General features: G+C 36.8%; 1 protein-coding gene across 1 annotated transcript in view; it reads left to right on the forward strand.

The window, feature by feature from the left end:
• POLN (DNA polymerase nu) overlaps positions 1-14,430 on the forward strand; it is a gene marked incomplete at its 3' end in the record, with an annotated part of 104,837 nt that extends 90,407 nt beyond the window's left edge. Inside the window, 3 exon segments of the mRNA XM_082316275.1 lie at positions 2,222-2,289; positions 11,405-11,466; positions 14,362-14,430. Of these exon segments, the coding sequence (XP_082172401.1) occupies positions 2,222-2,289; positions 11,405-11,466; positions 14,362-14,430 (199 nt within the window).
• Positions 14,431-14,844: the final 414 nt, after the last annotated feature.

The raw sequence follows: 14,844 nt of genomic DNA on the forward strand, positions 1-14,844 counted from the left end.
CTGAGATAAATATTAGCCCAATTTTCTAAGTGAATGTGCATTACCCAGTAAGAGAGTAGCAGAGCTAGACAGAGAACCAGCAATGCTAACTTCTAGTTTGGTATTTCAGTAGACAGAATATTGTCCTGAACTTCAAATTAATCATGAGATGTTTAAGATGGGTTAGATGTAATTCTGCAACTCTGCGCAGTTCCTCAGTTAACTGGCAATATAACTGAGCTGACAGGGTGTGCTCCTGAAGCATGTAAAGTTGTGTCAAGTCTATTGTGCTGTCTGGACAGAAATTTTGAGTTCAGTTCACATTGCTTCCACAGGTTTTCTGGCTCACATAAGGTAGCACTGATCTCTGGTCCAACCCTGCTCCTCCTGAACTCGGTTTTACTTTTATCGTGGAGATGAGGTGGTCAGTTGATCCAATGCTGAGTGGTTTTGAAAAATCCTATTCTTTTTCCTCTATTCCTAAATCCGGATAAATTTATGATAAATTTTTTAATGTATATTGTAAGTTCTTCTAAGAAAGGACTTTTTCTTACCAAATATTCAGAATATATGGTGCTCTAATCCTGACTGAAGGCATGAGACACTACTCTGGTACAAATAATCACCAGTCTATCGCATTTTTATTGCACTGGTTTAATCAATGCAATTATTGTCACTTATTCCATTGATTTACAGTATATTCACATTTAATGTTCACAGTTCTTTCTGATTTATATCTTTTTACATGTCATTTCAATGGTTAGGAATCTCTTGATTTAATTAATTTACTTGCATTGGAAATTATAACTTTTCATGTAACTGTATTCTCTTGCTACAAATGATCCTGGTCTTTTCATCTATTTCTTTTTGTATCTTGTGTCCCAATTTCCTATTCAAAATATGTTAATCTGTTTCACTCTGCTTCTGACTGTGTTGTAAGTGACTAATAATTTAAGATCTATTATTAGAGCTCACCACACTGTTAGTCAATGTCACATTGCAATTTAAGGCAGTGTGAAACTATCTTAGGATATTTTCCTGAAAGCTGTGAAAAGTTATAAGTAGTAACCACATTGATATTTCAGCCATTTTTAAAGAATTATTTGCTTGAATAACTGCTAGGTATTAAGAAAAGTCTACAATGGGCATTTAATTTAAATGTTATACACAAATTGCAAAGCAATTTGGAAATAGGTGGTACAGTTTCATGACTTAGACTCCCAGCTACAATAATTAAAGAAGTAATAAAATAAACCTAGTAGGAATACAGTCTAATCAGATAGGCAGTATTTTTCCTTCCTGAGTGAGAACTACACTCAGGGATTATATGTGCTAGATTATATTTATTATGCCGTGGACTTGATTCAATCAAATACATTTATTATTTCCATTGTGAAAGTACTTTTGCACCCAAACCAACAATTTAGGGTGCTGTTCCTGTAAGCACTGAACAATTAAGTCACAGTCCATATGCAAGAGACCTATCGATATAGAACTAATACTGACAAAGACAAAAACAAAGCAGCAGTATAAATTCATTACATAAATTCAAACAGCTCTGAGTGAAGAGCTCAGGTACGTGTAGTTGCATGGCTTTCAAGATGTTACTGCTTTCAGCTGTACACTCTGTCCTTATGAAGGCAACTGCCCCGAGAGCAGAGGCAACAGATCAGGTTGTGTATCTATGTGTATCTACATTTTCATCCTTCAACCCACTTGTTTGTCAGCATGAGGACACCTATTTTGCACTTAAGTGAAAAGATTATTTCCTGGAAAGGACTGGCCAACTAGGAGTTAATATTGGTATACCAGCAATCCAAGTACTCTTACCATTGACCTGATTTGCATTAGTAATACCACCCATTTGCAATCACATTTATTCCAGCTCAACTTGAAAAAAAACCAAGTTATATTAACAAAACATAACCTGTCTCTATAATTTCTTGCAATTTTCTGCAAATCACATTGGTTTTAAGTAATACCTTGTCATGTCATCAAATCCCTGAATGACATTTATAAGCTAGCAAGCACAGTTTGGGTTCATGACCATGACCTTTATGTTTTTAGAATACATGGAGCGGCAATTCTTTTAACTCCGTTAATGATTTTTTTCATTTTTTTAGGATGTTTATTTTCACTTTAACATATCCATTGTGCATGTGAGAATTAGTTGATGGTATGAGTGGAAAGCACTGTTAGAAATTTCTTGCATATGTTATCTCAAATCTCTGAAATTTTTCAGGTTAATTGCCCAGATTCATGACGAGTTGTTGTTTGAAGTAGAAGATTCTCAAATCCAGGAATTTTCAGGTAAATACAATCTTTCTTGCTCTTTCTCTCCCACCCCCTTTTTTCTCCCTATAACCTGTGATTTCTCAGAGCGTAAAGAATTAATGTAACAAGAAGCAGCACATTGATTCTCATGATTAAGAAAATGTATACTAAGCAGATTTTTCTGAATGTTTTCCACCACTGGCTCTTATGTAGATAAAACATGATATACTCCTCATCTGGAGTTCATCAACATGCTTATTTGTATTTAGTTTTCTTATCAAGATTCCCTCATCCAATGTGTGAATTCTGTAAAGCTAAAGAATAATACTTTCTCCAAGGTTTCAAAGGGTTTTAGAAGGAAATAAACCAGCTTAAAAAGAATGGCTTGGAAAGTAACTTCCTAAATACTTATGATTGGGGCCTGTTACATAAAGAAGTATAAAATTCTTAATGTAAGAATATAATGTACTGTAATTTCTAAGTTAGTTTACTGCTTTTTTTGTATTAAGAGAAATTTATGGTGGAACTTTCAAGGTTAAGGGTTAGTAAAAGTTCCTGCCTACATTTTTATCCTCTCATCTGGCTTGCTTCCAGACATTATTTCCTAAGCCAGAGTTTGTCTCAGCATCTGGTACAAATTTAGCTAGCAAACGAGGGCACACAGGAGGCTGTTGGGTCTCTTCTCCAGTAAGTAGTGGATTTATTCCTGTAGGCATTCACAAACTTTGGTCTAGTTTGAAGCTCAACAATACCTTTGGGTAAAATACTTAGCATAATGTCACAAATATTTTAAATGAACCAATAAAAGAATATCTTCCATTATAACCTAAGCGTCTAAGCAAAAATTAATTTCACCTTTCTGTGTCGCATTCATTTAAACAATACAATTTGCTGTATTAGTCTCATTTCATCACTGATCCCTCTTGTGAGTATTAGTTCATAATGAGAACATTAAACCTCCATCTAATCAAAACACAGAACCTGGGAAATATTTAAGTTCAGTATATTAGGGACATTGTAATGAATTACGTTAATATATTAACATTTGACCTCTAAATACAGGAGTTCAAATCTGGTTTAAATTAAAAAAACACCATACAATTTATCAGAGATTGCAGTATCTACTCAGACAAGGCCAATGTCTAAAAGTGCCATAGTTTCACGGGTAGAAAGTGTACTATATTTAATGAGATCTGTAAGACAGCGTAGAATGATTTTTATTATCTTATTTTACATCAATTTGCATTAAGTATAAAACTAATATACCCAAAAGATAAAAATTATTCGTGTTTTTTTATACATATAGAAAATCACAGATTATGCCCTCATCAGATCAAATTCTAATCTCCATTACTAGTATGGATTTGTAGTAAATTCAGCAAAATCAATACTTTTCCAGTATAACGGAAAAAACCTCTAGCCATCATATGAATAATAGTAATAAATTATCACACTACATAAGCATGATGATGAGAGGCTTTTTTCTGAAAACACAAAAGAGTCCAGTTCAAACACTTGAGAAGTGTCTGCTCTCCATACCAGTGTAACTCGTCTGCATATCTCCACGTCTAGCTGCAGCGTGCAGAACAAACATACCTGTAAATTCCTTGTTCCGCTTCAAAGCTATCACCATGTCATTGAAGTTGCTAAGATGACCTTTAGGAAATGGACCTGGGAAGTCTAGAAGTCTGAGATAGCTTGGAAATTGTCATTGCACTTCACATAGGCTGCCAAGCTTGAGTGTTTAAGATGGAAGTTTATTTCATTCTGCTGATTGATTGAAGATTGATTTTTAGGTTTGTCTCTACTTTTCCCTAAGAGGCAAAGAAAAAAAGAAAATTGTGCAATACAGTAACTTTCAGATACACTCACTTACCTCAGAACAGAAGAGTGAAAAAATGTCTTTTCCTTAACACTAAAGACCAACCTAAGAAAGACATTCGTTTCCTTCTTCATGTCTCCAGTCATTCCTTTCCTTCCCCCTTCTTCATCACTGGTGAGGCCGCACGTGGAGTACTGCATCGAGTTCTGGGCTCCCCAGCACAAGACAGACATGGACATACTGGAGAGAGTCCAAGGAAGGGCCACAAAGATGATGAAGGGACTGGAGCATTTCTCCTACGAGGAAAGGCTGAGAGAGCTGGGACTGTTCAGCCTGGAGAAGAGAAGGCTCCGGGGGATCTTATTAACGTATATACATACCTGAAGGGAGGGAGCACAGAGGACGGAGCCAGGATCTTTCCAGTGGCGCCCAGTGACAGGACCAGAGGCAAGGGGCACAAACTGAAACACAGGAGGTTCCTTCTGAACATCAGGAAACACTTTTTTACTGTGTGATCAAGCACTGGCGCAGGTTGCCCAGAGAGGCTGTGGAGTCTCCATCCTTGGAGATGTTCAAAAGCCATCTGGACAGAGTCCTGGGCATCTGGCTCTAGAGGGCCCTGTGTGAGCAGCAGGGTTGGACGAGATGACCTCCAGAGGTGCCTTCCAACCTAACCATTCTGTGATTCTGAGTTTTGCGAATAGTTCTGCTACTGGTAAAAGAACTAATCCGAGTTGGCTTAAAAGTAACTGAAGCTGGCTCTTCCTTCAGTGTCATTAGCGAGGATTTTGCTTGATCTGACTAGGCAGAGAAAGGGTGCATCTGCACCAGCATGTGACTTCCAGTCAGGAGTACGATGATGAAGCAGATCTCCCTGTTGTCCCTAGTCCATAGTGTGAACAGTTTTGGTTCACATCACAGAGCAGTCTGAGAGCAGTTGACCTAGATTCCTTTCAGATTAAACTAAATAGGAAGACTTTTCTCCTAATCTTTTCCAATTATTTCAGGAGCTGCTAACTGAGGTAACAAATTAGGCATGTGAGTTTTAAACCAAAGAAGGAGTGTCAGTAGGATGTATGCTCCTAATTCACTTTGGTGCTTTGAAAGTCTAAATATGGTTTTCGTCCCTTTACCTAAAGTTCTTTCTCTCTCTTTTTTAAAGTCCTTACTCTTCTTACTTTTATTTGCTGATATTCTTTAGCTGTCAGCTTTGTCTTTACATATCTAATGAGCTTTTGTCCATTCAGAAACTTTAAATTACAGAATCTGCTGACTTGCAGATTCCAGCCTGCAGCTTAATGATCCAGAGAGGAATCTCAGTTACACAGTCAGAAAGCTCGGTAAAGGGAAAGACATGGACTTAAAGCTAAAGAGCAGTGCTTGATGGCTTTAATAGAGTACAGTTCAGTGCTGTGTTCGTCTCCTGCATTTAGTGTGATCCAAGAAGCACTGGCCTACTATTCAGTGTGTTTGCATTCTGATTCCAGTCATGCTTCTGATCTACTTTTTTCAGGAAAGCAACAGCAAATATATGTGTCTCAGTTTTCTTATTTGCAGAATGGATATGAAATCTTAAAATACTTTTAAGATTTATAAATGAAGACCATAAAGGTAAATAGTATTATTTCAATTAGATCGTAGTACAGAACGTAAGCCTTCTCAGCAGCATTTCCCTTATGGAAGTGTCTCTTTTGTATTGTTTTACAACATTAAAATGTCTATTTGCTTCTAAGACTCTCCTGAGTGGAGGCTGAGAATTGCCACAAGGCAATCATGATGCTGGTGCTTTCTCTATTCCTGCTTAGGACTTCATAGACCACAATAAGAATTTTCAGTACTTTTCAGTATACAGAATCCAATTTATAGTGCACCTAATAATCTATGCCCACCAGATGATTTTGAATCTTCTGAATTTGATAAACAAGGGGCAAGCAATAAGGTGTTCTTTTTTTCTAATATCTACTTTTGCACAAAATACTGCATGTAACTTAAGTTAGGTGTTATGTGTATTTTGGAAGGATATCTTCTTCAAACAGGATCCATCACCCACAATTTTATGGTATGCATACAGTTCATTTTGAATGGACAAGGCAAAACATAATTTATTTATAACAAGGCTTTGAATGTCCAAGCTTTCACATACTTTGAAATACAACAAAGCACGTACTACTCTGAATTGTGTAATTTTCAACAAAGATATGGGATCTTATTTCTCTCAATTCTCTGTTTAGGGCAAAAACAAGCCAGCAAAAGAGCTTTTAAAAAAATCCTCATTTTCTATTGGAGGGTGCCTGGAATGATCAAATCAAAACATTTGGCAGAAATTGGTTTGGTTTTGGCAGAAGACTGTCAGCTTTACCGTCAATAATCTGCCTGGTTTTTAGCCAGCTTGCCTGTCTGGCTTCCTCACATCCTGAGCTCTCCAGCAGCCAAGGAAGCAGAAAGGCAGATGATATTTTGAGAATGCCAAAAACTGGGCTCTTGGATCTGAGAAGGCTCAGCATCTCTGAGTTCTGAAGTCTGTGTAATCAGGTAGGCAGACAGTCCCCAAATCAAACCGTGAGTCTGTCTAGGGACTCTGGAAGAGTATTCAGGAATTGCAGAACCCAATTTTTCATTTTGTGGAGACTATTTCTGAGACTACCTCTCCATGCTCTGTTTGAAATGCCTCTTTGCCCTTGGATTATTCTGAATACATTACTGCTAAAAGGGGGAATGCACTTTGGGGTGAAGAAATGCAGAATAATTTTTTTTTTACAGTAAGAGGTACCCATAGTTACAACTGTAAGATCTGGCTTCTGATGCGTATTCCATATATACCTGGTGGATTTGAAAGGTGAACTTTGCCACTGGTGATTACTGTGGATTGTTCCTTGTCCCTATGCTTGCTTAATTGCATCCATTAGTGAGAAGCATAACTAAATGAAAGATGCTTGCTACTTGAAATAACATATTTTTGTAGAAATATATGTATTCCAGTACTTTGTGTTGGACTGTTCAATATCACAATGCATTAGGAAAATTTTTAAAGGTGGTTTTTTTAGAACTCATTTATAATCATACATTATTGATAGAATTAAAGAAGTTAATTTCTGCATCTGTTCTTACATTTGGTACATGTAAAACATACAGTTTTAAAAAAATTTTCTGATATTCTACCAGGTATAAAATATTTCAGCTGAAATTCTTACTTTAAATGTAAGAACACCAAAAGGACCAGTCTAAGAAAAAAATCAGAATAAACTAAGCCTATTTATTTTGATATTAAGATCAATTAAGAGTATTACTACCTAAAGAACAATATCTTATATTTTTTAAAAATCTGTCAATACAAATTTTTGGCTCATGTACAAATTCCATGAAATTTCATTTTATTCTGCTACAATTTCGCACTTAATGGGTACTGAGGCAGCTGCATTAAAAAGTGCACATGTTCAAAAGGGGACTCAAGTAACAGAAGAACAAAGAATGAACTGGTCATCACAAGGTAGTGACATTTTCTGTTCTCTGAGCTGCCTTTCTCTAACTTGAAAAACACTGGTGCATAAACTAAAGATGCCTTCAGATAGCTTTCAGTTTTCAAAAATCCCTATTCCATACATCATATGTCTGGCCAGCTTTGACATGTTTCTGGAGTCATAATTTCATAGGTGAATGAGCTTGAAAAATGTCCTCAGTCCGATAGGGACAAATAAGCTTTTGTCCCACAGCAGGCATGCATGTCTTGTCTTTGCTCCTATTCACAACACTTTCAATAAGCGTATTTATTCTGGCCAGTATCAAGAAAATCTAATATATGTTAAAATATACGTTAAAATTTCAGTTCCTCTATGATCTCTTCACTTTGCTGTCACCAATTTTTTTTTATACATAATATTTCAACGTGACATACTCAGCACTCACAAAACATTCCAGGATGAGCATAATCAACAAATCCCATAATTGCTGACTATGGGTTTTGAGAGATGAGAAGTTGCAAAAGTTGGGAGAACAGCATTGTACAGATGCCATGGCAGTATATGGCTGGCTGCAAAGGAACATTTTAAAATTAATAATTTATGTGCCCTAGATATACTAGATTCTTGACTGAACAGAAATAATCATTACCCCAAAAGCCTCCAATCTAAATCTTAGAAAAGAAACAAAAAATTAAGAGTTGTAGAGACAGATCTATTTAAATATTGTGGTCACTTTCATTAGTGACCACACTCTATATGAGATAAAGAAAATACAGTTTTGTATGCCTGGATTGTTTATTTTGAGCCTTGAGAAAGAGGAGAGTTTTCAAGGAAACTTGAGAGAGTAGCGGGAGAATTAGATATTATATGCATAGGACTAAAGGGGACCTCTTCTGCGATTACATACTACCATGCCATATGGTCTCTTTTATAAATTATCATCTCCATATGAAAAATTACTCCCACTGGGAGACTGTTCCAGAATTTCATCTGTCTGAAATACAGAACTTTAAATTTCAAGTCTAAATGTATTCAGCCCGTTTACCTATTTATTTTCTTGCAAAGATTTTAATTAGTTTAAACGCTTCCTTCTTCACTGTTTACTGTCTTAGCAGACTACTGAACAGCAATGGTAATCCAGCTGCTTTTTCTTGAGATTTCTGTTACCATTATATATTCATTATTTCATTCAAAATCTGTTGAGAAGTAGATGTAGGCAAATCTTTTGGATACTTTCAAAGGTATGATTTCAAAAGGCTGACACTCTGAGGGTGGTGAGGCACTGGAACAGGTTGCCCAGAGCAGCTGTGGATGCCCCCTCCCTGGCAGTGTTCAAGGCCAGGCTGGATGGGGCTTTGAGCAACCTGGCCTAGTGGAAGGTGTCCCTGCCCATGGCAGGGGGTTGGAACCAGATGATCTTTAAGGCCCCTTCCAACCCAAACCATTCTGTGATTCTATGATTCTGTAATTCTATTCTATGAAATGCAGGCAAAACAACTTCAGATTGCTTGAAATGAATGGGTTTACTATGCCACCCACTAAACTCTGGGAAGAGATGGAGAAGTCAGCGTGACGTGAGAAAAAGAACAGGGAGCCGAACTGACACAGAAAAAACAATGAAGAAAATGGAGCAAACCCATGGAGAGGTTTTTAATGGGTTGTCAAAGTGAATGAGGAACCATTAGGTTTGTTCACTGATGTGGCCACTTTGTGCTTTCTACAATTAAGAGCAGTTAAGGATGCAGCAGAATTCCGATCGCGCCAGATGCCTTAAAGTGAAAACTGTGTGAACCAACAGAGAAAGGTGTTGCAATCATCACTGCCATCATGAATCCCCTTTTGGGGATAACAGTTACATGGGAGAGAAGTAGTCAAATTCAGAGGTCTAGAGAACTAGGCGAAAACTGGTCTAACTCCATGCATATGCAGACAGCACCCCTTATCATACCACTCCCATCTTTCAACCCATAAATTGATGCCACTGACTCATGCTCCCTCTTTCATTGTCCGTTGGAGTTCTTTTTTTTTAAAAGGAACTATTTCTCCTGTTGCGCTGTTATTCTATTAATGTTTATTTGTCTAACAACAGCTCAAAAAATGTTAAGTTGCACAGAGTTGAGTGTGCCCTTAGATTGTTCATAACTGCTTTGGTGGAACATACAGAGATGAGCGATTGTGTATGAGAAGTGCAGAATTCAGATGTTAGGCTCTCACAAAAGCTGTGTGCAGTCATAGCCCGGTAGGGAGCTTACTGACGGAAAACATGTTTACCCAGGGACTGACCGGCAATCCACTTAGGCTTCTGAAGACATGCCACCTGGTTGGAGTGCCACGACGACTGCTGCATTGCTGACGTCCCCGAGCTGGCAGCTTGTTCAAATTCAGAGTGGGCTTCTCAAGACGGAGGCAGTCCAACACTTCTCTATTAATAGCCGTGTTGACTTGGACTAGATTTTAAACAGATAATTATTTAGGCCAGCACTTCCCCTTTCACAATCTGTGGTTGTCATGTTTGTTTCTGCTCTCCAAAAACAATTCTCCGTCCTACACCGGACCATAAACTACCTCAAATCTAACATGAAGCAAATATATAGGTGTAGCTGTACATAGATGTGTCAACAAATGTCTCAGTTTCCTCAGCCTTGGCACTTCAGCCACTGATCTTTTGAGTTACTGCATAATTCGGACTTCATGGAAAATCTTATGACAGCTCATTAGCACGCAAGTCGGAGCAAGCCAGCACAGTCTGAGCACGCCGCTTCTGTTCAGGCAGAAGCTAGTTATCCTCATCATTATTATCAGGCCAGCCTCAGTGTCACAAATGTGACACAAAACATTACATACTTATCTTCATTGCTGGCATCGTTAGAAAAGGTTTCGGCAGCAGCCAGAACAACCATACGCAGCTTCTTAGAGTTCTTGTTGCTCCTTTGCATCTAACGTCAGCTGTGGAAGAACCATGATGTGCATCAAGGGATAACTTCAGAGAACGCTTCTAAGTAATCATGTAGTTTTTGGTCTAGCAGTTATCACCACGTATTGCATACCCTGGTATTTCTCAATTCTGTAAGGCACATGACAACTTTTATATTATTTAGTCAGCCATCCCATCAGAGCAACGGAGGTTGCTCAATAACTTTTGTTCTGGGGCTGCCTGGTATACCTATTTCACTTTCACTAGCCAAAAGTTACTTCTTTTTTAAAAGCTGTTTATCCATTGACTCTCTCTTTGATTTTTATTAGAACCATATTGTGTTGCAGCAGCAATCTTTGTCAAGCAAAACACTAATTGGCATGACCAAGGATGACAAATCTGGTCTTGATTTGGAATAATTATAGATGCATTTTCACAGTAATAGTGAGCATAGTGTTATGACATGATGAGTTGTTAAGTTACATAAATCATACTGAACTTTAATTGTTTAGATTCTTCATAGCTCCACTATTCCACAGGGAAGATTTTTTTAAAAATTTGGCTCTGATCTTTTTACTTTGAAGAATAAGATATTTTAGACAGTTCAGACTTCTAGTATTTTTTTTCCTAGCTTTTATTTCAGAATGAGTTTTATGGCTGCACAAGAAAATTAAAATATATAAAATGTCACCAAACATATAGTTAAGAGTATTGAACTTCAATATAATTCTCCAAATTTCACTCTAAAATTCAATTTAAAATAAGGAATTTAACCTTCCACAAGAGTTAAAATTTAACTTAAAAAAAAAAGCCGGAAAAATTGTAATGATTAATTTTTTTTTATGTAGAAATGCAGGTATTTTATAACAGAATATAAAGCATGTGATTTTTTTTTTTTTCTATATAACAATTCTTACATGGAAAATAAAGCTGTAGGTTTTCAAATTTACCTTACAGCACTGGTAAAAAGAACAATGGAGTCCCTGCAGCAAACCACAGCCTTGGAAGTGCCACTAAAGGTAGGGACAATTCTGAATTTCCATTACCCTCTCAGGCATACTTAGCTTTGTATGTTATCATCATTATATTAAGAATCTAGAGACAACTATTTTGTCTTTCACTTCAGAAGTTTCATTTTCATATTTGCAGGTAATTGCTTTTTTAAATAATTATAAAAATTCTAAAGGAAAATAACTGAAAGAAACTCAACCTCCATTTTGGAAAGTGAGATTGTCATCTACTCTTTGTCTTAGCAATGCAGTATGGTAATTTCAAAACCTATTTCGTTCATTGCCATGAAATTTCTGTTGGGTGTGGTAGAGTGAGAAATATGTGCCTTTAATAGGCTTTCTAAATGTGCCAGGCAGTCATTACTGCTGAAAAATTATTGCAAAAGATCTTTCTTCAGTAATTTTCACCTATAAAATTGGTCTTTTTAAAATTTCTGTGCGGATGGCTAACATCAAGCAGACAAAATCATTGGTCATTGTTTAAAGTATTTTAAATTATCTACCAGAACATGATCTGTAAAAACTGAGTAGATAGCTACACAGCTATTGTATCTATCTATGTATTGGACCTAATTGTAATTATTTTATAAAATAATTATATTTTTCTCTCTACAAGACTGGTACCCTTCACTCTAGCCTACTGCTCAGCTTTTGTTGCTTAATAAAGGGACTATAGTTCCTGGGAATCCCTAAACTGATTAAGTGAGCAACAGTCCAAGGGTTTCCAGTTTCCTGAGGAATGGAGTTCCATGTTGCCGGATCACTCATTCAGTAGTATCACTGAATAAGATTTGGGGACAGAAGATCATTTATTCTATTTATGGTTGCAACATAGAGACTTGCGCTAGTGGAAACCATTGAAAAAGAAAACTACTAGATCAGTTCTAGCTTGTATTTTTTCCTCCGGATCCTCTATATCTATTTCAGCATCTCAGACACTTTGTGAGGCTTTCTCTGGAGGTCTTGCGCTTACGTATTTCTGGATCCTCATGGAGCCTATCTTTCCTACAAGAGCTGAGAGGAGAGAATGAGGGGTAGCTGAGATCTAAATTACTCTTTCTCCTTCCCCTGCTGGACCCACCCCCCTTGCTGTTCACTTAACCCTTGTAAGAACTTGTACTCCTCTTTACCAGATTTGGTCAAGTGAGACCTTTTGACCATACTGGGATTATACATTTTTTGCGTTGACACTCCCAGGCTTTGTAAACTGCATTTCTATAGGTTGCTTACACTGTACATCTGTGCTTGCCTAGCTTCTTTTATAACAAATTCCTTGAAAATAGAAGCAAGACTGTTTTTCAAGGAGTACTACATATAAATATTTTTAGTGATGGTATTAGGCACCTGGCACTCATGCTGCTGTAAGGTTCATTAAAATAATGGTATTATTGATGGTATATAAAGTGAACAGCAACACTATAGTCCTTCCTTTATAGTTTTAGGAGACTCTTTTTGGCAACTTTGTCCGAGACAACATCATTCATACTTTGCCTGAGGAAGTCATTGCCATGAAATAAAATTTGAACAATTTAATAGGTTTCTAAGACAGACAAATGTTTACATGGTTAATGAGAGTGTTCATAGTTACATGGGCAGAATATCATTTTAATGTTAGGCATTTCAGACTAACCACTAACTGGCAGAAGGTTTTAATGTCCTATGGACAAAATGGGACACACTATCTTAGAACACAGTTTCTTTCATCTCTGTCTAAGGTGTCTACTATCACACACTGAGAAATTCATCTCGATGCATTAGCAAATGGATTCAATATGTCGTTCCTATGAGAACAGCAATTCTCTGTTAAAAAACAACTACATTTTAATAGGTGAAAAGAAACACATTCTTGGACAATAGGTGGTTGTCTGGGGTTCTCAAAGATTAGGACTTTTTAGTAAGCAGTAAAAGTATTTGGAGATACATGTTTTATTACCCTTGTTTTGGTCTCCTTTTCCTGAGCAAATTACTGTAGGAGTCATGACATTCTTTTAATCCTACTGCACGTTAGATTACATGCATCATGAAGACACTTCATCTTCCTCTGAAGCATCACGAATGGATCAATGGCAGAGGCCAGATAGATAGAAAACATAAAGTGACCAACAGCTTGATCTCAGAGGAGAAATTGAGAGTGATTTTTAAAAAAAGATCTGTAGTTTTGTTCATGTTGTTTACCCTTCTATACAGTAAGAATACATATTTTGGGATTAGAGATGTTGAAGATGAAAAGATTTTTGTGAAATGCTCCTGCGCTCCTTCAGCACGCTTGCTTCAACTAAATATGTATTATGTGCTCTGTTAATATGAATATTATTTTTCAATGCAGAGGAAAAATGTCACTAAAGTAGAGCACACATACAGTCTTAATGGGGAGAGATTTCTTTTTCTTCTTTGAGGAAAAGGATGCTTTATCTTTGAAGTAGCTTCTTTTCCAAAATATAGTCCTTGCTAATGAGGCAGCTTTCATGTTAGAAAATCTACTGTGTAACAGAGCACCAGTAACTGCAAAGCAAAGCAACAACAAAAATACCCCAGAACTGGAAAAGTGGATGGTAAAAAAACCCTAGTATCTTTATGCATTACTGACAAAATGTTGCTGATTATAAACACTCTGATTTTGTAGCTCTTTTCAAAAGCGTAATAAGATGAAATTTGTTTTAGCACGTTCCTTGCAATTCAGTAACATGTATTTGCAACTTCAAAACTGAAGGTTAGTCTTAATTGTTAAGGTGTTTTAATCAAAATTGTAGTGACAATTAAGTATTAATAGATACGAGGAACATTTCATATTGGATAGGCATGTAATCTAGAGCAGTATCAACATCCAAAGGGAAAAGCAAAAATAGTAATCTTGCTATATGTGATGTGTTTGTTTGTTTAAATTTTCATTTTTTTTTCTGACAGGTTCCCTTGAAAGTGATTCTTACCATTGGGAAATCATGGGGGTGTATGACAGAATTGCAGGAGATGTAAAGCAGTCATTGGGGATGTTATTCAGTACCCGTACACCTCATTGGCCTATGCTGATTCCTCGCTGAATCGCTAGGCAACAGCGCTGCTGGATCTTTCATAAGCACCTAATACTCTGCATGTGAATTTTTTTACTTCATTTTGTCTGTAGCCCTAGGCAACAGCAGTGAGATAAAACTGGTTTTTACCAGTTCATTGTGTTTCCTTTAGCCAAGGTAACCAGCAGGGAGCCGCTTTTGTTCAGAGCTAAATTACTACATGTAAGAAATGAAGCAAGACAATATTAACCCTTTGGGAACATGACAAATATATTTGACTTAGATGGATGTTTAAACTGTAGTGTTAAGTATTTTGTGAAGTGCTTGTGTGAAATACTTCTGATCTGGCATTAGAAAGACAGTGAACTGTATCAGCCAG

Source organism: Platalea leucorodia, assembly GCF_965183815.1.
Source record: "Platalea leucorodia genome assembly, chromosome: 6".
Lineage (NCBI taxonomy): Eukaryota > Metazoa > Chordata > Aves > Pelecaniformes > Threskiornithidae > Platalea > Platalea leucorodia.